Source organism: Urocampus carinirostris, chromosome 5, assembly GCF_059441175.1.
Source record: "Urocampus carinirostris isolate Australia breed hairy pipefish chromosome 5, RoL_Ucar_1.0, whole genome shotgun sequence".
NCBI classification, from domain to species: Eukaryota; Metazoa; Chordata; class Actinopteri; order Syngnathiformes; family Syngnathidae; genus Urocampus; species Urocampus carinirostris.
The window spans coordinates 13,548,354-13,569,220 of NC_142353.1; the positions used below are offsets into that span (position 1 = coordinate 13,548,354).

Below are 20,867 nucleotides of genomic sequence, written 5' to 3' on the forward strand. Positions count from 1 at the left end.
TGAAAAAAGTCCACACCACGTTCCGCTTCCACTTTGTCATTTTTTTAACGTCTGGTAGAGGATTTCGCATAGATTTGGCCATCTCTTCCGGCTGGCATGTAGGATGCAGGAGAAGGGGTAGGTAGGGAGAGGTGTTTAAAGTGTGCCTGTTAGTCATGACCAGTGTTGGGCATGTTACTCTAAAAAAGCAATTAGTCACAGTTACTACTTTTTCCAAAAAGTAACTGTGTTGGTAACTGAATTACTCTATAGTAAAAGTAACTTGTTACCAGTCAGCTGAGTAGAGAAGAAAATACAGGTAGTTGTATTACAGAACCTTGTAATATGTATTGCACTTCACCAGCAACAGATTTATCCAGCACCTAAAGTGCAACAAACATAATCAGTAAACAATACATAAAAGAAGTAAACAAAGTAAATTGAGTTTGATAAATAAAATCTAACTCTTACCACAATGACACAACTGGTCAAGAAGACATAGCCTACTGTACTTCAAGTATTTTGATTTCGACAAAAATCAATTGTAAAACAACATCAATTGAGTTTCACTTTATGGAATGAATCACAATCTCTTGTCAAAAACTGACCAAAAAGCCACATGCCCAGAGTACTTAAAGTATTTTCATTCAACAAAAGCAAAGCAATCTTGCTGGCTGACAGAGGGGGATGTGAACAAGCCTAGCATTCAGGTATATCAAACACAGAAACTTTAAGTATTACACACACCTGATGCCAACCGCGTGCGACGCCACTGGCAGCTGACATTTTGCTTTTGGCATCAGGTGGGCACCGGCAGTCACTTTTTGGAGGAAAATGAAAAACAAATACAATAACAAAAGGCAAAAAAAGAAAAAGAAGAGAAAAAAGAATAACCTTTAAATTTTCATGTGAACAGATTAACACTGAAAACGCAGAAAATGCACATTAAACTATCTATTAATTTACAAAAAAAAAGATGAAACACAATACAATTTTAACCATTTTTAAACTTGACAAATTTAAATCCAAGAACAAAGAATCCACAAAAATGCACGTTGACCAATCACAAGAGAAAAAAAGTCATCTCGGAGGGAATTGGTGGGACGCTTCCTTTCTTCACTTCCAAGAGCCTGATCACAGAGCCATTTTGTTAGTGAACAACAAAAGTCGGTTGCACCGATCCACGAATGGCAGCAGCACTGGCGGGTCACATTCTTCGCGCCTCAGTCCTTATTTGTCTTTTCTTTCAGCGCTTAGTAAATATTGTATTCAGTATCGCTATCCAACTACGTGGTAGTCGCTATTTTGAATAGTGACATGATCCGAAAAGAAGCAACATAAACAACTCGGAGTGGAGCGGAAATCCCGCATGATTCAAAGGAACGCACCACTTTTGACCATCAGTAACAGTGACAGCGTTGTAACGGCAGCCAAAATAGTTAGATTACCCCATTACTGTAAAAAAAATCACGTACCGGCGTTATTCCCAACACTGGTCATGACTCAGGCATTAACCTAGTAGGTGGCCAAGGGTGCTGGGTGAGAGAGAAGGACTGCTCTATCTACATATAGAAGCGACGCTTTGAATAAATTGGTAGAGTGGTGAAGTATCCCAGGACAATATCTGATCGAAGCACTTGCTTAGTATCGATAATATCGATATTTGGGTTGTTCCGCCGACCCCTAATTTCAACAAAGCCTAAGAAAGTTTTCACGGCAGGGTAGAAATGAGGTAGGAATTTAAATATATAGAGAAGTTATATTCCAAGTTTAGTCCATGCTCTTGATGCTTGCCGAATAAATTACCTATCTTCAAAGTCAAATCTTTGAGGGAATTGGTGGCGGTGTGAAGTTTTAGTCCAAGGGCAATAATATCGATTGGATCTAAATACTTGGTAAGTCTCGATAATGTCAATATTTGTATCCATCTGCCCACCTCTATTGTCAAGCATTTCTCGATACGGTATTTGACAGATCGCTGCTTTTAGCATGGACAGGAGAGAAGTCATGTATATGCTCAGGTAACAGTCTGGTGTTAGGTTTCTATGTCGCTTTTTTGGTGATCCTGCCTTCCCCGCCCCCTCGTGGTCCCTCTCCTTCAGCATTTATCTCTCTGCGTGGTTTTGGCAGTGATGTGCTTTTCCCAGCGTTTAGCCAGGAGAGGCAGAGTGGAGGGGAGATGTAGAGAAAAGAAGGGCCTTTTCAACTGAGGAATGACGGATGCTTTATTAAAGGAGGCAGGGCCTTTTGAGGGGCTGGCCCCTTCATGCTGCCCCCCCTCTATCCCCAAGCAGAGTGTCTGGCCTATTGTCATGAGGCGGTGGCAGCAACCCCCTCGCCAAGCGCTTTGTCACTGTAAGTCACCTCACTAACTGAAACAGATCCCCCCTAAAAAAATACCCATTTTCCACAGTAACTCTATTTTGTTCTATTTACGGTCCGTGAACAAATTATTGTGTGGCTGTCAAAAAACATACAGGAGACGCTAAGATGGGCGTGACATTTTGGGTCGGACAGGACAAGAGAAAGGGGGGATAAAGTGGAGGTGACAGTGCAACCAAATCTTGAATGGCGAAGGGTACGTGATCTTGAGAGCAGAGTAGAGTTGCAGCATCGAGGGTGGAGGATGTAAAGGTTAGAACTCAAAAATGTAGGTGAAAAGTTGAACGGGGATTTCTAGGAAAAACAGAAATATTAACCAGCAAGGATGTACAGTAGGTGGCAGTTGATTCTCGTGGAGGGTTTGGAGTGCCCATTGGTTTTTTTGGTTGCCGGTGAAATGTGTGTCTTTAGATACAGACAACATTCCTGCAGAGATAAAACCCTGGGCCCCCTCACCCCACCCAACCAGTGTCTCTCCACCCACCGAGCCGGGTCCAGCTTACTGGAGCGTGCACGCCTGAGTGGGTGTGCGTGCCCATGTTTACATCGGACGGGTGTCGGCGTGCCCTGCACGGTGACACTTTCAAGGGGCAGTCGGGAAAGCAGCTTTCATTTTGGGGAAAAACAGAGGGTGCGAAACGCAGGGGAGCGCCAACAGGCATGCCAGCCAAGTGCATCACTTTCCGAGTGAGTATCGTGTTTGTTTTACTTCTGTAATATCTCACTGTCAAATCTCAAATAAGGGTGCAAATAACGACTATTTTAAGAGTCGAATAGTCACGACTATTGAATTGATTAGTCGAATATTAAAAAAATATACATTTTTTCCATAAATTCAGCAACAAATTTTAGCATAATGATGAGGAAAATTATAAGAAAGCTCAAAAAACATTGGTGCAATATAAAATACATCTTTTATTGAACATATGCAAATTCATACAAGATTAATTTAAAATGAACTTTCTGAAAGCAATTAGGAAACTCAATTTTTTGGGACAGGCAAATAAATAATAAACTAAAATCAATTAAACATGTTTTATCCCTGAAAACCAAGAACAGGCTCAATAACAGCAGTAAACAGAAAATAAAACAAATATGTGCATTTTGCGATGTATACACAATGTTTAACTGCAAAGTCTGCAGCAAAAGAACTTAACGATTTTCAGCTTAAGATCAAATGTTCTTAACAACTGATGTTTTTAGTTTTTTAGCATTTTACTAACATACATTAGTTCTTTGGACTGCATGTATTTACTTTCTAATACATTTATCAGGCATCGTCTGGCATAACACTCATGCTCTCTTTTATAGTGAAATATACGCACAGAAAATGTATAAAGCATGTCACCAAAACCGTATTGACTTGAATGTTACTTGAATCTTACAGAGTAGGACACCGTTTCCAAAAAGTGCTCTTTGAATGTTGGTGCATCTGCCAAGCTGCTGCCATGATACGCAAGGTCTGCTTTGCAAATGTTGCAAGTCGTTTTTGCCGTACCCAGGCTAAAAGGCTCCCAACCGGTAGAGGTTTTGGTACGCGTACTTGATGTCGACACAGTCATTTCTCTAAGTTAGTGCCTGAGACAGAGACGCTATTGCGCATGCAGAGATTATATTCATGTCAAAATGCCTTACTCTGTTGAAAAAATGTATGTGGTGACAACAGTCAACAATAGAATTTAATGTGGACTTTCCATTATTTATTTTTGTCGACAATGTCAACTTATCGTTGCAGTCCTAGTCTCAAATGGCCTATTGGGGCATTTACTAGAGTAAATCGACTCCACTGTCCATTAACATACATTTTTGTTTAAATTGCTCCTGTCCTTTGCTTAAATGATTTGCTTTCTTGAATTATTGTATTTTGTTTAGAACCTGAAAAATAAAATATCCAAACACTACCTCTAAGTCCTACCGTTTACTTTTGTTTCCAATAAGTCCCTTCCACAAATAGATATTTTGTTCATGGTCCTCTTTTACAAGAAGTTATAGAAAATGATGCACAATATAGGACCGAGTTCAATTGCTCAGGATGATCCAATCGACTTGGTCGCATGTGCCTCCAAGATTAACAGACCTGCCAGTGCATGGGGGTGTGTTCCTTTTAGTCTTGTTTTTGAACGCACTTGTTTTCTCGGTATAATGTCAACCAGGATTAGCCGGGTAAGTAAACTCGAGGGCAACAACCAATAAGACGGTCAATTAATTAAATCCGTTCAGTGAAACTTTACTGAAGACTTGACGTGTTGATAATCCAGAGAGCCAACAAAGCTTCATTGCCAGTAACGAGCAAGCATTTCAAGCACATGTCTAAGATTTAGAGTTAGAGGAACCTACTTCCTACTGGTAATCTTCATGGTCTGAAAACAAATAGCAGGCAAATCCACTGTGCAACTCGACTGCATTGTTTTCTCCATTGCCACAATAGTATTTCAGAAGACTCTCATTTCAAAATAGATGAAAACATTTTAAAATGTGCCGTTCCATCCCAATGCAAACATCTGCTGCAGTATCATGCCAGATACAGCCCTGCTTTATCAATCATTTTGAGTATTTATTGTAAAACTGCATGAATTGTTGCTCTGATTTATTATAATGGGTATAGCTGTTGAACATTACATTTTGTTTTTTTCACACTGTTGATTCAAACTTGGCATCGTAAAGCTGTTGGGATTGGGGATCAGTCATCTGGTCATTATAAGATAATGATGTGTGCCTAATTAGAGCTAACTGTAAACACGGTGTTTACCGTATCTCTTGTTAATGAGCTTGGATCACGTTGTGTTACCCTTCTCCCCTTCATCTTGCAAAAAAAGCAAAGCAAGTTATTATCAAGGCAATGTCGAGTCACGGTTAACGTGCATGTAAATGGTGAAGATTGTGATGAGGCATTGTCATTTATCGAAAAGACATTTGCATACAGACTGGCGTGCTGAATTAAACATTTTACAGGTTTGCAGGACTGCTCGCTTGCTTCCTGTAAAGGCGCCCAATGCAGAGCGGTCCCACGGGCTTCTATTCGACTGAGTCGACACTTACTATAGCTCCGTATCCGGTACCAACTCGCTGCCCTCTCAATCTGATGGATCAGCCTGATAGACGTAAGCAGATATATGGATGCTAAAGGGTAAAAGGCCCAAGAAAGAAAATCAATTTATCGAACATATGCAAGTCAGCAGAAAAGGATGATGAAATAGCTGTTGGAGCACTTTGCAGGAATTTCCATATTCATTTCTCAATGTTCTTTTATTTTTACAATTACACTGTTCCAAACAAGTTTATTTCGACATGTAATGTTTATAAAAGTCTTGACACTTGCATGTCCCCTCCATTCTTCCACTGAAATTCTGTGAAAACACGACTGGAATTGGATCTCAGCTGCACTGGTAACTAAGTCAAAGATCAATCCCTAGCTTCATTTTACGTACTGAGGCCAACAGTTACAGACTGTAAAAAAAAGGGATGTGGATTAAAGCAGAACATTTCTGTTCTGGATGCCTTAAACTCCTTCTAGACAGTTAAATGTGTTGCAACATTTTGCGTTACTTGTACTGTACTGACCAACAAAGTTAAAAGTACAAAAGCACAGATTTACCTGCTTTGTGACTGACTTATCATTGAAAACAGGTCAGTCAGCTGAAATTATACTTTGGCGGTTTTGAGGGCAGGACTTTACCTTTTAAAGAGTGTCTTTAAAATCCACGCTTCAAATACTCATTATGCATCATTTTTTTACTACCGTGCGTGTAAGGTGCAACATCAAATCAACAACTAACTGATTAAGCAAATATTTGTCGGTTATTTTTTAGAGTTGATGCAACGTTGTGACAATATCTGGGAAAATAATTATCCAAATACTCAGGATTACATTTTCTCAGCTGTAAATACTTGGCAATGTTCAGTTGTATTTTTTTATGTTGGATTAGAAAAAATATTGTAGACAGTTTTTTAAAAATACGAATATTGTTTTAAGATTTTTTGTTCTTTACTAGTATAAAACAGTGGTCTCCAACGTGGTGTACACACGCACCATGTAGCCCCTTTAGAGCACTTGAGTGGCCTACGAAGAGGTTCTGAAAATATTTCACCAGTGATGGGTCATTGCAATTTTCCAGTAAATTTGAATTCTAACTGACATGATGTTTTAGTGGTTGAGTTAACGTCTAACAATTACAACCTGGTAATAACATAGTAACAACATTGTAATAACATAAGTTGTTATTTTAGAAATGTATATCAAAACAGTAGTCTTTTGCGCCAATTTAGTAATAAAAAGTAGCTCTCACCATACAAAACATCGGTAACCACTGGTATAAAGTATACTGTATAGTTTGAAAGTTCTATTAAAGTTACCCAATACCTTGAAATTCATGTTAAGTCTAATAGTAATTATCGTTTTTGTTTGAGTGCACTGACACTTGATTTTACTTGCTTCAGTCTTAATCCTCTCAAAACACTTTTATTTTTCTTATTTTGAGCAAGTTCATTACATTATTTTCTCTGACAGATGTTCAGTCAAACCAGCAACAAAATGATAAACATCTAATAGCATCATGTTATCTTATCTGAATTAAGATCATAATGGACCGAGAAATTTTATATACTAAGAAGCCCACTAAAACACATTTATTGAAATTATTCCTCTGCTAAAAGGTGCTAATTCCTACGTGCAAATGATTATCCAATTTGTAGTCCAGCGTAACTTGTGTTTCTCTGTTAACTCTCTCACCAACACAATTGAGGCTTTGTAAAATTTGCGATTCTTCAGAAGTAGTCATCCATTTCAGACGGCACGGTTGTTGATTTTGGCCACACATGCACACAAACACTGAGCTTTCAAACACTGCGGTCTACCAGCAAAAGGGTGACGTCATTCTGACTGCTGCAGCCCCTGTAACGCAAAAAGATAGTGATGCAGGTGGTGGGGGGGGGGGGGATGTTTATAGCAGTAGCTTTTTAGAATGTAGAATTTTTCTGAGCTAGCAGAATTTCCTTTTGCTTTCTCTTACTCCAAGCACGACTTCATTATCATTACTCAAGCGTGCAACACTGACTGTAGCGTCTCTCTTGTTTATGGTAGAGCAGCAGAGCAGGTTATTGTACCTTGTTTCTTTTTCTACAAATAGAATGATTAATTGGCTCATGCGGCTTTGCTCAGCCCTTAGAGGGTGAAGCATATCCTTTCCCTGCAAATTATCAGGGAGCAACGCATTCATCAGAATCACACGGTGACGACATCCCAGCAAACACTACGTCAGCGGAAATATACAAAACATTAAAATGTTTCTTACATTTTCAATGCATGTCTGTTTGTTTCAGATTCAGGGCTCGGGTGGAGTCCTTCCCCCTTATCTCAATGCGCACACATTTCTTGACGCAGGCAGTTTTACATGCGCAGGGAAAGTAGCTTTCTCATGAAAGTGATATAAGCATGCACTCCTGTTTGCAAGATGTGGCGTGAGCCCTTGGGTGGTTGTGAGTGAGGGTGGGGTTCTTTAGCTGAAGAGGGGCTCCCCGGGGTGTCTCCATGGTGAATGTGTGCCTGTATCAGCTGTGTTTGTTTGTGCAGTGATACAGGATGTTTCTGGTGTCACCATGGCACTTTTCAAACACTTCATACAACGGAATGTTAGCATGTTGAATATTTGCATTTTATAGCTCTCAAAAGAGAAGAAAAAGTTTGGAATACATTAGAAAACCGTTTTACTCATCTTCGCTAGTGTTTGCGTTCCCTTCATTTAACCAAAGTATGTTAGTTTGGCAAATGCAATTTTGGACTAATTACTATGAATTTTGGATTGCACTGTTCAAAGTTAATGACAACTATTCAAGAGCCGACTGGCAATGGCAAATGCAATCTCAATTTTAGATGTTGGTGTGTCAAAATTAGAGAGGGATGAGTAATAATGTCTTCAATCTGAATAGGGCTGATATTTGGCCTTTTTTTATTGTACTTCAACAAAATAGAATAGAATAGAATAGAATTTATTATAACATGATAAATGCACAACAAACATGCCATCCTTATGGTGCAAAAACATTTACAAGACAAAATATCACAGTTAAAAATAACGAGTTAATGGTAATACTATAAAATTAATATTGTATTTTTTAAAAGAGAAAAAAAATCACAAAATCAGCCAATAGAAATATTCTATTGACCAATGTAAAATCTTTCAAATTTCCCCCTAGAGGGGTCTGTGACAATAAAACTGCAAAAAAGTCTACTAAAAATGTACAAAAAATATATTTTATTTTTTTTAAAAAAAGGAAATATGCCCAAGTTACAATCAGAGATCATTCTTCTCCTTTAGAATATTATATTTTTATTTTACTGATGTTATATAGAAATATTTTAATACAATAAATACAACATTCAAAAGCAGTGTAAATTAAGTGATTGTCCGTATCAAAAAAGTTCCCTTGTATCTTTCAATTTATTTTTTCTAAAACCTTTTCAAATATCAGTAAACTAACAAAAAATATCAGTAAATTAGCAAAAATAGCTGTTGTTTCTGCCCATTTAATGTTATGATAATTTTGTTAATTTTAAGAACTATTTGAAATTATTTATCTTGTTTATTATTTAGCAATATTTTTAAATGTTTTTAATAAAATAAGTAAAGTTGTACTTTATATCTAAAAATTATACCTAAAATGGGCATTTAAAAAAAACTTTTTTTTTCTGAGGGGTTATTTAAAAAGTGTGTAAGAGTGTAAAATATTGTGTAAATTAAATATATATATACCAAAGCTATATCCCCTTAGTGGGAGGTGGCTTGAGTAAAGAACACATTCACAATTCTGACTTCTGGGAGATTGATACAGAGGAGGGGGATTCCCAGCCCCCTCATTTAACCCAACTGATGTGTTGGGAGTCATTAGGTGACGAAAACCCCCAATTCCAACCTAATGCCGTGTGCCAAGCAGGGAGGCAATGATTACCAATGTTGTAAGTCTTAGGTATGATTCGGCCAAGGCATGAACCAGCAACTTCCCAGTCTTCGGGGCGGGCGCCTTACCCCCAAGGCCACCGAGCTGGTACAAAATTTAATTTAAAAAAAATTTAAAACTAACTTTTTTCAAATTACAGTAAGACAAGAAAATCAATTATTTAAATGAGTAAAATTATACGACAATGAAATCAGTGCAAACATTCAAAAACATTTTAATTAGAAAATAGATATATTGATATTCCAATTTCAGCAAGTAAAAGAGAAAACAACAACCAAGTGATTGACTGAGGCAAGTGGCTCAGGGTGTGCACACGAAAGAGAATAATTTATGTCGCACCAGATCCTTTCTTCTGAACCTTTCACCAAGAGAAAGCGTCGCCATATTTTTTGTCAGGAACAAGCAGAGCTTTGTGCATGCAATTAATCCAGGAAGTGTTTTAGCCGGAAGCATTTTTTTTTCTTTTCGCGTTTCTTTTCGAGCGCGATCACTCTATCCTTTTTTCCCAAGTGACCCCTCTCCTCACACAGTGCTTTACTATTAGAGTCATGCTGAGACGATGTTGTATCGTTTGTTGCTATGCCTCTGCTGCAGGCATGTGCATCCTTTCACTTTTTTTCCTTCTTTTTTTTACTCAAACTCACTCCCTCTGTCAAAAGAGGGGCGACGTGTTGCAACAATAAACGACACAGCTTAAGGCAGTGTGCTATGAAGTTGAAAAGAGAGAGAGAAAAAAAACTGTTTCTGAGGTCTGCGTGATGGAGCTTTAGGTGTTGTTCTGTCGTTATGATGTTTTTGCTAAATGTGTTGTTTTAATGACCGGTACGATGAGATGGATGGCAAATGGAGAGTGTGAGTGAGGGTAAAAGGAGATTATGCAAATGAGAATAGCTCAGCAGAGTTTGCCGCAGTCAGGTTTTCTGCTCCCTTGTGTTTTGGTGTGAGTGATAGCGCTAAAGCAGCGCCTCCGTCTGCCGTGGCGTGACATGAAAATGGAGCAACAAGCGAAAAATGCAAAAAAAATGATAATAAAGTGACAGGTGTATATTTGTGGATCAGCGACTGTGACTTGGAGTTGCTCTGCCAGAAGATGGCCACACTCTAAAACGGCTATAGGTGTCAAACTCACTTTAACTCGGGGGCCGCACGGTAAAAAAAAAACATTCTCAAGGGTTTCGGAATATTTTATTAGAGAGCGAGGGAGAGAGAAAGAGAAACAGAGGCAGAGAGGGAGGAAGAAAATGAGAGGGAGAGAGGGAGACAAAAAGAACATGAGAGAGAGAGAAAGAGAGAGAAAAACATAGAAGAAAAAAGAGACAGAGGCAGAGAGGGAAAAAGAAAATGAGAGGCAGAGAGGGATAGAGAAAGAAAATGAGAGAGAGAGTAAGAGAGAGAGAGAAAGAGGGAGACAGAAATAACATGAGAGAGAGGGAAAGAGAGAGAAAGATAGAAGAAAAAAGAGAGAGGCAGAGAGGGAGAAAGAAAACGAGAGGCAGAGAGGGAGGGAGGGATAGAGAAAGAAAATGAGAGAGAGAGAGAGAAAGTGAGAAAGAAAGAAAGTGAGAGAGAAAGAGAGAGGGTCAACGAAAGAAAGTAAGAGAGAGAGAAAAATAAGGAGGAAGATAAGGAGAAAAGGAGATAGGAGGAGAAAGAGAGAAAAATATAGAGATAAAGATAAAAGACAAAAAGTGAGAGGAAGCGTGAGAAGGAATAATAAGAGGGAGATACAGGAAGAGAGCAAAGAAGACAGGAAGAAGTAGGGTAAAAAGAGACAGAGAGAAAGAGAAGAAAGAGAAGACAAGAGAGAGTAAGAGAGAGAGAGAGAGAGAGCAAAAGAGAGAGAGATAAATAGAAAGAAACTGAAAGGGATATGGAGAGGGGGAACAGAAAAAAAAGAGTTGAAGAAAGAATCAGAAATGGAGTAAGTGAGAAAAAGAGGCAGAGAGAGTGAAAAAAACAAAAATGAGAGAAAGAAAGAGAGAGAGAAAGGGATGGAAAGAAAAAGACAGAGACAGAAATATAATTCCAGTTGTTTTGTTGGAGGGCCTGGCTTTGGCGACATCAAGTGGACATATTTCAAACCGCAGCTCATTTTTCTCCTGTGCTTCTTTCAGCACTGTCTCGCAGGCTGGATTAATACAACGCATCTTTGACACCCTAACCTTTAGCATGGATGTCAAACTCATTTTACCCGGGGTCCAAGTGGTACAAAACATATTTTCACAAAAAGTTTGTGCGTCTTTGACTTTTATCTATCTGAACTTGTTTATAAATCCCGATTTGGGTGCATGTGTGTGTGTTCCTTGTGGCTTTTAGACCCTGAAACGACTGAACCAATTTTAGTGATATTTTACACTGTTGTACTTTAGACCTCTGCCAAGCCGGGGCCGTTATGCTTGTTTTAAGTAGAATAACATCATAATAGATTTCCTCAATGTTCCTCAATGATAGTCAGCAAATACAGTTACAATGGGTGCTTTGCGAATGTCGCCTAGGTTTAGCGACTACCAGTGGACACTTTTAAAACTGCAAGTTATTGGCCAGATATGAATTATGAAGTATACAGTAGGTATATTAAAACCACATTGATTTCTTATCTTTTTGGTAAACAAAAATAATAATAATAAAAATGATGGTGAAATATCTTTATCAACCGAGTACACAATCTCAGTATTGGTATCAAATAGGAAAAAGTGGTATCAAGCTATCTCTTCAGAAATAACCATAATTGTGTGAAAAAATGTTTCAACTTGATAAAACCTCTCAGTATTTTTGCAGAAATCAATCTGAACTTTTTATTTGAAAAATATTGTTGGCGTTTTTGTCCTACACAATGCAATTTGGGAGGTATTTTTCTTTCTTTTTCAACATTAAACTAAATTTACTTTATCTTGAGATTTTGTGAAAGGTTTTTGGTTTGTACACTTTCCGCAAATGTATTTACATTTATGTTTTTCAACAGAATTGGGATAATTTAAAACACAATGACAAAGTTTGGAGACTCTTTTGGATATTTTTCTCAGGGGTAATTTACAAACACATGCGATTTAGGCTTGGGTCCAATGTTATTTGTACCTACTTTAGTTACATTAAACTGTATAGTGCAATTTTGGTGTTGTTTAAGGGGCAGGAGCAGGAGTGGTTCAGTTATTGGGTTATTTTGAGCCAACTGTGAAATCCATTTCAAGCAAGTTTGCCCTTTGAAATTTTCTTGCAAGGGAAGAAGAACTCAACTCAAACAATTTTATCAACAGTGACGATGACAGCCAAAAATGCTCACCTGAAAACAATAGTTTTGGTCTTTATGTGATGCTATTCAAAAGATACAGGGTTATTTGCTGTAAATGTGCTTAGTATGCACTACCGATAAAGCACAACGTTCAGTTAGTAAAGAGTGAGATGGGCGGGAAGCTTGTAGGTGAACACAAAAAGTCCCTGTCCTTAACCCAACTGTCTTTTCCTATTTTCCTCTTTATTCCTCTTCTCTGTGCGTCCTTTCCTTTACCCCCGCATTATTCCCCACTTTCCTTTGATCCACGGTGTTTGCAGGCAGACGCCGGGAACAGTTTTTTGCGAGCGGCGCGCTCTGGCAACCTGGACAAGGCCCTGGAACACATAAAGAATGGCATCGATATAAATACAGCCAATCAGGTGAGGGAGTTGAAGAGACTTTCAGGATTTGATCACATCGCAATAGAAATGAAGCCTTTCTCTGTGTGTTTAAAATGTCATTGAATATGTGAATCGCTGGGCTTCTGTTACCCCAAATGATCTGTATTTTGGATTTAAACTTTAGTCGTGCATGACGTGTGCAGTGTTTCTCGTTAGATTGTGGATGCTTGTGCCCCTGCACTCTGCCGTGTACTTTATAAGCATGCTCAGGCCTCCAGGGCAGGTACTGAATGGGCAAATGGCGTCTTCTTTGCCCCACCTCCTTCATCCCGCATTCTTTTCTTCTGATGCTTGCTCTCTGTGGTTTGGGTAACGGACGGCTGGCCTCCAGCACTTGGATCCTTGACAAAAACATGATGTGTGTGCAGTCCAGGGGTGGGCAAACTATGTCCTATGGGCCACATTTAGAGCCTTAACCCATTTAATCTGGCCCACCAAACGAAACTTGTATAAGGTAGTACTAATCAAAATATGTTTGGGTGCCACTCTTGTCCCCAGTGTTCCTTCATGTGGGTCCCTCTCACACAAATGATATATTTTTCACAAATTATTTTACTGTGTCTTTGGAATGGTTTGCTGACCCGTACATGTTTTTCCTTTCCCTCCCAATACACAATCAACTTCAGTTTGCTGCTGATTTAATTTATCAATTTTGTTTTCATTTTCCTTGTCACTCCCTTGGTCTTTGTTTGCAGTAGAGTGATGGTCTGCTGTGGTCTCCCCACTCAGAGGAATAATATCAGTGGTGTGGGAAAGGTCCAACCTCACATGTCCTGTGCGGCTGAAGGAAGGCTGTGTGAGGTCAGACCTATCCCACACAGCTCGTATTCTTCCCGGCCACGAGACCAACGGCCTGCCATCTCGCTCCAGTCCTCCTCCTCCGTCGTCCGTTTCTTCCGCTCTCATTATCATTAATCAAATGAAAACGGTTCCGTTCTCATTTTCATCTTCGTACCCTTTGTTTTTGCTAATGATCCGTGGTGTTCTGTGGTGTGAGTAATGGCCTGCTCTGGTTTATGAAGGTTTCAGTTTCTATGTGAAGAACAACGATTTTTTTCGTTTCATCAAACATTGTCTGTTTGTCGTTCCATGTCTTTGCTAAAAATGATTTTTCCTTTAGAATGGGCTCAATGGCCTTCATCTGGCCTCAAAAGAAGGCCATGTCAAAATGGTGCTGGAATTACTTCACAATGGAATTGTATTGGAGACAACAACAAAGGTAACAACTCCAACAATGTGCTTATGAATTCTTGCACTGCAATTTTAGATCTTTATTCTTGTACAGACTGTGTTTTTCCCAGTAAAACCTATGTTGATACAAAAGAATGCATGTGAATTTTATTCTAAATGCAGTAACATTATCATTGAATTTAGCAAAAGAAGGAAAAAAAAAAACTGTATTTCAAACTATCATCTATATCAATGGTTCTAAGCTTGTTTTTTTTTTCATCAAGTACCCCACAAGAGTTTTTCACACTTTTAGGGGGTGACTTATCAACCGACATATACGTTCTATAGTTTAGTTGAAAATAAATTATGAATGATATTTTAACTTGCAAGGGAAAAAGGACAGGTCTGTACAAAATAACTCCCATAATGCCAAACTACAAACCCTTCCCTGAGCCCTTTCTTTTTGTGAAATATCTTTTTTTACAAAACAGATCCACCCTATAGGGTGTGGGTATCAAAGAGAACCAACATTATTGTCTGTGCATAATAGTCAAAATAACGAACAATACTGAGGAATGATTGTCAAAATATGAACTGGCATGCATTTAATGTTACAGGTGTCCAATATCAAACACAGAAACAAGCAGAATAAACGTATTATGCAGTAAATACATTTTTTTAATTATCAGATTGTATCTATTCAACTTTGTAGTCTCATTTGTTTTGGCTGACTTTTTTTTTTAGAATTTTTAAAGATTAGTAGATATGCCGAAAAATGATGCTAACTAGGATTTGTGTATATTACAATAAACAATAAACAGTTAGAAAATGTTGGGGAAAATGCAGAGGAATAATTATTTCAAAGTTATTTTTCATTCAAAATATATTATTATATATTACTTTTAAATGCAGCATAAGAAAGTATAAAGTGAACATTATAAAAAAGATTTGCCATCTGCCATATTAGATAATAAATCTCATCATAAGTATGTTAGTAATATAAATAGTAGTGGCTATGACTCAGAGGAAAGAGCAAGTCATCCAGAGTTTAGTATTATCCATTATCTGCACCGCTTATCCTCAGTAGTGTCGTGGGGGTGCTGGAGCCCATTCAGCTATCTTTGGGCAGTGGGCAGGGGACACCCTTAACTGGTTGCCAGCAAGTCGCAGGACACACAGAGACAGACAATTCACTCACTCATTCACACCTAGGGACCATTTGGACCGGCCAATTAACCTGACATGCATGTTTTTGGGAGTGTGGGAGGAAACCGGAGAGCCTGGAAGAAACCCACGCAAGCACGGGGAAAACATGCAAACTCCACACAGGAGGTTCGATCTCATGACCTCAGAACTGTGCCGCACACGCAGGCCAGAAGATGGCATCCGTGGGTAGAAAAAGCTCCAAAATCCGAACAGTAGAATTAAATATTAGTATTAAACATTTTTTAATTTTCATGTATCTTATGTTCGATACATATACTTTCCCGAAATAAGGAGATTGTTTAAAATTGACTTTTGATCGTCTCGCATATCCTCTGGAGCGCCCTAATGTACCTCCAGGGGTACACATTTTGAGAACCACCGGTTTACCAATTTTCAACTTTGGTACGTGATTCCAACATCCATGACAACAAACTGTTCAAGCATAGTGGACACCTCGTTTTACTGCCGCTGTGTAATCTTGTTCCCGTGTATCTGTGTGTACCCAGAAAGGGAACACGGCTCTGCACATCGCGTCCCTGGCAGGGCAGGAGCAGGTGGTCACAGAGCTGGTCAACTATGGGGCCAACGTCAATGCTCAGTCCCAGGTGAGGCATTGTACTGTGAGTTTTTAATCTCAGCTGCTTTTCTATCAGGCGCCTACTGTGAAATCATTGTATTGTATTGACAATAGCGATGTTCACGCGTGTCTTTGCTTCTATATTTCTGTGTGCATCCTTGTGTGTGTATCTGTAACTTTTCTATCTTGTGGCTTTTGGCATCTCTGCTGTGTGTGTGCGTGTGTGTGTTTATTTCTGAGACAGAAGGGTTTCACTCCGCTCTACATGGCTGCACAAGAAAACCATCTAGAGGTTGTAAAGTTTCTTCTGGAGAACGGGGCTAATCAGAGCATCCCAACCGAGGTACCCAAGAACAAGAGGTGTTGTCGATCAGTAATCTGACAAATCTCTCGAGAATCATTGTCAAGCCATCGTGTCGTGTGCTCATCAGCTTTCATTGCTGACGTTGCTCTAATTTGTCTGCATCGCATTTAACCTGCCTTCTAAGTGTTTGCTGTCTTTTACAGGATGGATTTACTCCTCTCGCCGTGGCTCTTCAGCAGGGCCATGAAAACATTGTAGCCCTGCTTATCAACTATGGCACCAAAGGGAAGGTGCGCCTCCCCGCGCTGCACATTGCAGCGCGCAATGATGATACTCGCACTGCTGCGGTGCTTCTGCAGAATGACCCAAACCCTGATGTGCTCAGCAAGGTAGGTAAAGCTGCAGGTTTTAATATAATCCTTTCAACCAGAGATAATCAAACAACCACTCTAATGTCCTTACAGACTGGATTCACACCCCTCCACATTGCTGCACACTACGAAAACTTGAACGTCGCCCAACTTCTTCTCAACAGAGGAGCCAATGTCAATTTCACCCCAAAAGTACGATATAACTCGTCGAACCTAAGTTTATCCTAGGATATATGTACCAGGCTGACCTGCAAGAAATCTGTATTTACAATATAGATTTAGACTTTTAACGTAGAATTGGAATTGGAATTGTCTTTTTTGTCATTGATAACACAGTGAACATTGTTTACAATGACATTAGACATGGCACTCCAGGATAAACACATAATAAAGACTTAAAAGAGAAGAATAAGATGAAAAGAATGTTAAAATATATGAGCAAAAATATTTCCAAGGGATGGCTTAAAGACTAGTCTAAGTAGTATCGAAACAATAGTGCAATGAAAAAGTACTGCAATGACATTTAACATAAATCAAAAATAAGTCAAGAAATAAGACATGAATACCCAATTTTCTATGCATAGGCAAGATATATTTTTATATCGTTTAGTTTGGTGATGGCCCTGGGGAAGAAACTATATCTCAGCGCAGAAGAGGACAAGTGATGTCATATGGAATGCGCACAGTGTTTGCGGAAGTACTCATGGATACTCATGCAATATGAAAGTTATTGTGCTACCAGAGGCTGAACATGGACAACTATAGAAGGATGTTGGTGCCTATGTCAACCAGGTGGTGGAGCACCTATCTACGTCAGGCCAGAGGCTGGCTCAGAACGGAGCTGCATCAAATACATACACCTCTTCTTTACGACTAAACAAATAAACGTGACTTAACTTAACCTGAACAGAGTTCTCCACCCAAATTAGTTAAATCCAAAACCTTGCTTTCCGTCCATTGAATGCTCTTTGTGTTTTGTCCGCTTCCTCCCGCTCGTTGAGCACAAAATAGTGACATCTGTGGCCTATCTATGGCATGCAGGTTGCATAAATGCGTCTTGACCGTTTACACAGCAGTTGCATTCCAAAGATCAGATATGTATCTGATTTAGGACCACATATGAGAATGGCCTGGGTCTGGTGGGAAAAAAATGGGATATGTGCCCTTCAGACAGAATTTAACAGATTGGATACAGGTTGCGTCCGTGCAAAAAAGTCCAATTTCCAGTGTGAACCTAGCCAAAGTCCCTGTTTTAAGTGGCCTGAGGCACCTATCAAAGTGTAGCAATTGAAAGTGGTAGTGGCCAAGGTGAAAGGAGTCCTTTATAATTGTGTTGGCTCTGCAGCAGTATCCCAAATTGGCAATGTAAGCTTCGGCCTGAACCTCAGCCCAGTTCAACTCAGCCTCACCAATGTGCTGTTCATTGACCCAAAGGCCATAACTGGTTCGAACTGGTTAATGTGTGCAAGAGTGCTTTTAGTTAGTAAATTCTAAGCAAAAACAAGTCACAGCAACATAGGGGATCAGTTTAAGGCTCTTATCTAATATCTGAGAGGCTTCATCTAAGAGTATTGTCCTCCAGATTGTGTATAGACTGGTAAATGATTTTCCGGAATTTTTGAACGGTTTGTCTGTCTGCTGCTGTGCTCCTACCATACTACACAAGTATGCCAAAATGCTTTGCACTGTGGCTCTGTAGAATACACTTAACACAATTCTTAAAACTGTTTTAATAACGATTCTCCAAATAACAGAGTTGGTTTTGTTCAAGCTTTTTTAAACTCATCTCATCTCATTAGCTGCACCGCTTATCCTCAGTAGGGTCGCGGGGGCTTTTTTAAACTGATCCGTAAAAACATATTTAAAAAAACTCAATTCCAGTAAAGCCTCCATTAACTTGCTGCTTATAATTTGGCAAAATGCCACAGGGCCTATAAAAATAAGCAACTGCAATTCCAAAAAGACAGGGAGGCTCATAATTGATGTGCCAGAGCTCGTGACCAGTGGAATTTTATTAATTTAGTACAAAGTCTGTGTGCTTTTTTTGCACTAAATAATAGAACAGGCTGGCTTCAATTCAGCTACCACGTTCAAGTTACGTAAGAATTACTACTATACACATTGTGATGAAGTAATTTTTTACATATAAGGAAGAAAATTTGGCATATTGTAATTATTATTTTTCATATTTGGTAAGTTTACTATATTTTTCTTATTTCTACAATAAAAGGAGAGCAACATTAATTATATTCAAAATAAAATGTAAAAAAAGTGAAAATTAATAATGTTGCCTGTTTGAACGATTATTTTTTTCTCCTGTAATTAGAAATAAAAAATAAAGTGTCTTAAAATAAGAAAAATAATCATTCAAAATCTATCTATCTATCTATCTATCTATCTATCTATCTATCTATCTATCTATCTATCTATCTATCTATCTATCTATCTATCTATCTATCTATCTATCTATCTATCTATCTATCTATCTATCTATCTATCTATCTATCTATCTATCTATCTATCTATCTATCTATCTATCTATCTATCTATCTAACTATCTATCTATCTATCTATCTATCTATCTATCTATCTATCTATCTATCTATCTATCTATCTATCTATCTATCTATCTATCTATCTATCTATCTATCTATCTATTTATCTATCTATCTATATTACATTTTATTGTATTCCATTACCGTTTTCTCTTTACATAGTCTCGGTTTGCAATATAAAGCAAGCATTATTGATAGACTATAGTAATATAAAACTCACTACATTGTAAAAGCAGAACAAAAACATGAATGTGCAAATTTTAAATCATATGAAAATAAAATGTAATTTGCTATGTTTTTTTTAAAAACATTCTACAAAATATATTTCCCTTATAAAACAAGCTTGACAGGACAGTTGCGTTCACTTTTCAGTTATATTATTGTTATGTTCTATTATCTGACTAGAAAATAAGATAGAAAGTGTATTGAAAATATAAAATACAAATGATTTAAGAGTTTTGAAAATTAGGTAATAATTGATTTTTTTTATAGTGTACAGAACAATGATAGCCTTTCGCACTGTTATGCTTCAATTTTTGGTGCTCATGAGAGAACCATGCCAATTTTTGCACGTGCATCCTTTATATACATGTTATTCTTCTGTTCCATCAATTTGTAAAGGTTTTTCATGTCTTCCTGGCCTTTTCTTTATAGTTGTTAGAGTTTCCATAAAAATATGTCGAAACACATTATAACAAGGGCATGGTATATTTTAATGTTTCTTTTTGCATCTTTTGTGTTTGTGCTTGATTGTATAAAACTGTTCGTGTAGAACGGCATCACTCCTCTGCATATCGCATCCAGACGTGGGAATGTGATTATGGTCCGACTTCTCCTAGATAGAGAGGCACAAATAGATGCCAAGACTAAGGTACTGAAATTTTTTCACAGTTTAGGATCCGCTCCCTGTAATTCACGTCCATTAATAGATATTGTCTCTCATTAGGATGAGCTCACTCCTCTGCACTGTGCATCCAGGAATGGTCACGTGAGAATAATAGAAATTCTTCTTGACAGCGGAGCCCCCATCCAGGCTAAGACCAAGGTAATTCATTTTTAATCCCACACCGTGCATAATTTAGAAATGATAACATCCGTCAAAACCAGGAGTGGGCAAACCTTTTGAGTGGCGGGCCGATTTGGCTTAAAAAATTGGTAAAAAGTCCGGGCCAGGAGGGGTAAAAAATATTGATTTTATTTTTGGCGTTTACAGAGACGGTCTCAAATCCAATATCCAATACCTTGACAATACATGAGGGGAAAAGATAATGTATGCCAGGGGTCTCAACCTAAATTTACTTGGGGGTCGCTGGATCTAAGGTCTGGGGCCAAATTAGGTTTTCAGCAAGAACATTTTTAATAAAAAATATTTTCTAATTGTACTAAAATATGTATTGTAGTGGGGACGCTGCCCCACGATGCGGATGTCCAGGGTTCATTTCCAGCCTCCCCAAGTGGAGTTTGCATATTTTCCTCGTGCCTCGTGGGTTTCCTCCAGGCACTTCGGTTTTCTCCCACAATCCAAAAAACATGGATGTCAGGTTAAATGGCGAGTTTTCCATCTCTGTGTGCCCTGCCACTGGCTGGCAACCAGTTTGGGGTGTCCCCTGCCCCAAAAATAGCCGGGATGGGCTCCAGCATGCCCGTGACCCTAGTGATGATAAGCGGCACAGAAAATGAATGAATGAATATATTAT

The 20,867-nt window shown here is 38.6% G+C and overlaps 1 protein-coding gene across 16 annotated transcripts in view; it reads left to right on the forward strand.

Moving 5' to 3' along the window:
* Positions 1–20,867, forward strand: part of ank1a (ankyrin 1, erythrocytic a) — a 129,863-nt gene that overhangs the window by 58,747 nt on the left and 50,249 nt on the right. For 11 of the 16 annotated variants that reach the window (XM_088335817.1, XM_088335816.1, XM_088335819.1 and 8 more), the window contains 7 exons: positions 12,865–12,966; positions 14,108–14,206; positions 15,870–15,968; positions 16,185–16,283; positions 16,448–16,807; positions 19,943–20,041; positions 20,117–20,215. In XM_088335817.1, the coding sequence (XP_088191943.1) occupies positions 12,865–12,966; positions 14,108–14,206; positions 15,870–15,968; positions 16,185–16,283; positions 16,448–16,807; positions 19,943–20,041; positions 20,117–20,215 (957 nt within the window). The remainder of the gene's footprint in view (positions 1–12,864; positions 12,967–14,107; positions 14,207–15,869; positions 15,969–16,184; positions 16,284–16,447; positions 16,808–19,942; positions 20,042–20,116; positions 20,216–20,867) is intronic. The other 5 variants (XM_088335824.1, XM_088335829.1, XM_088335828.1 and 2 more) reach the window with 1 other exon arrangement.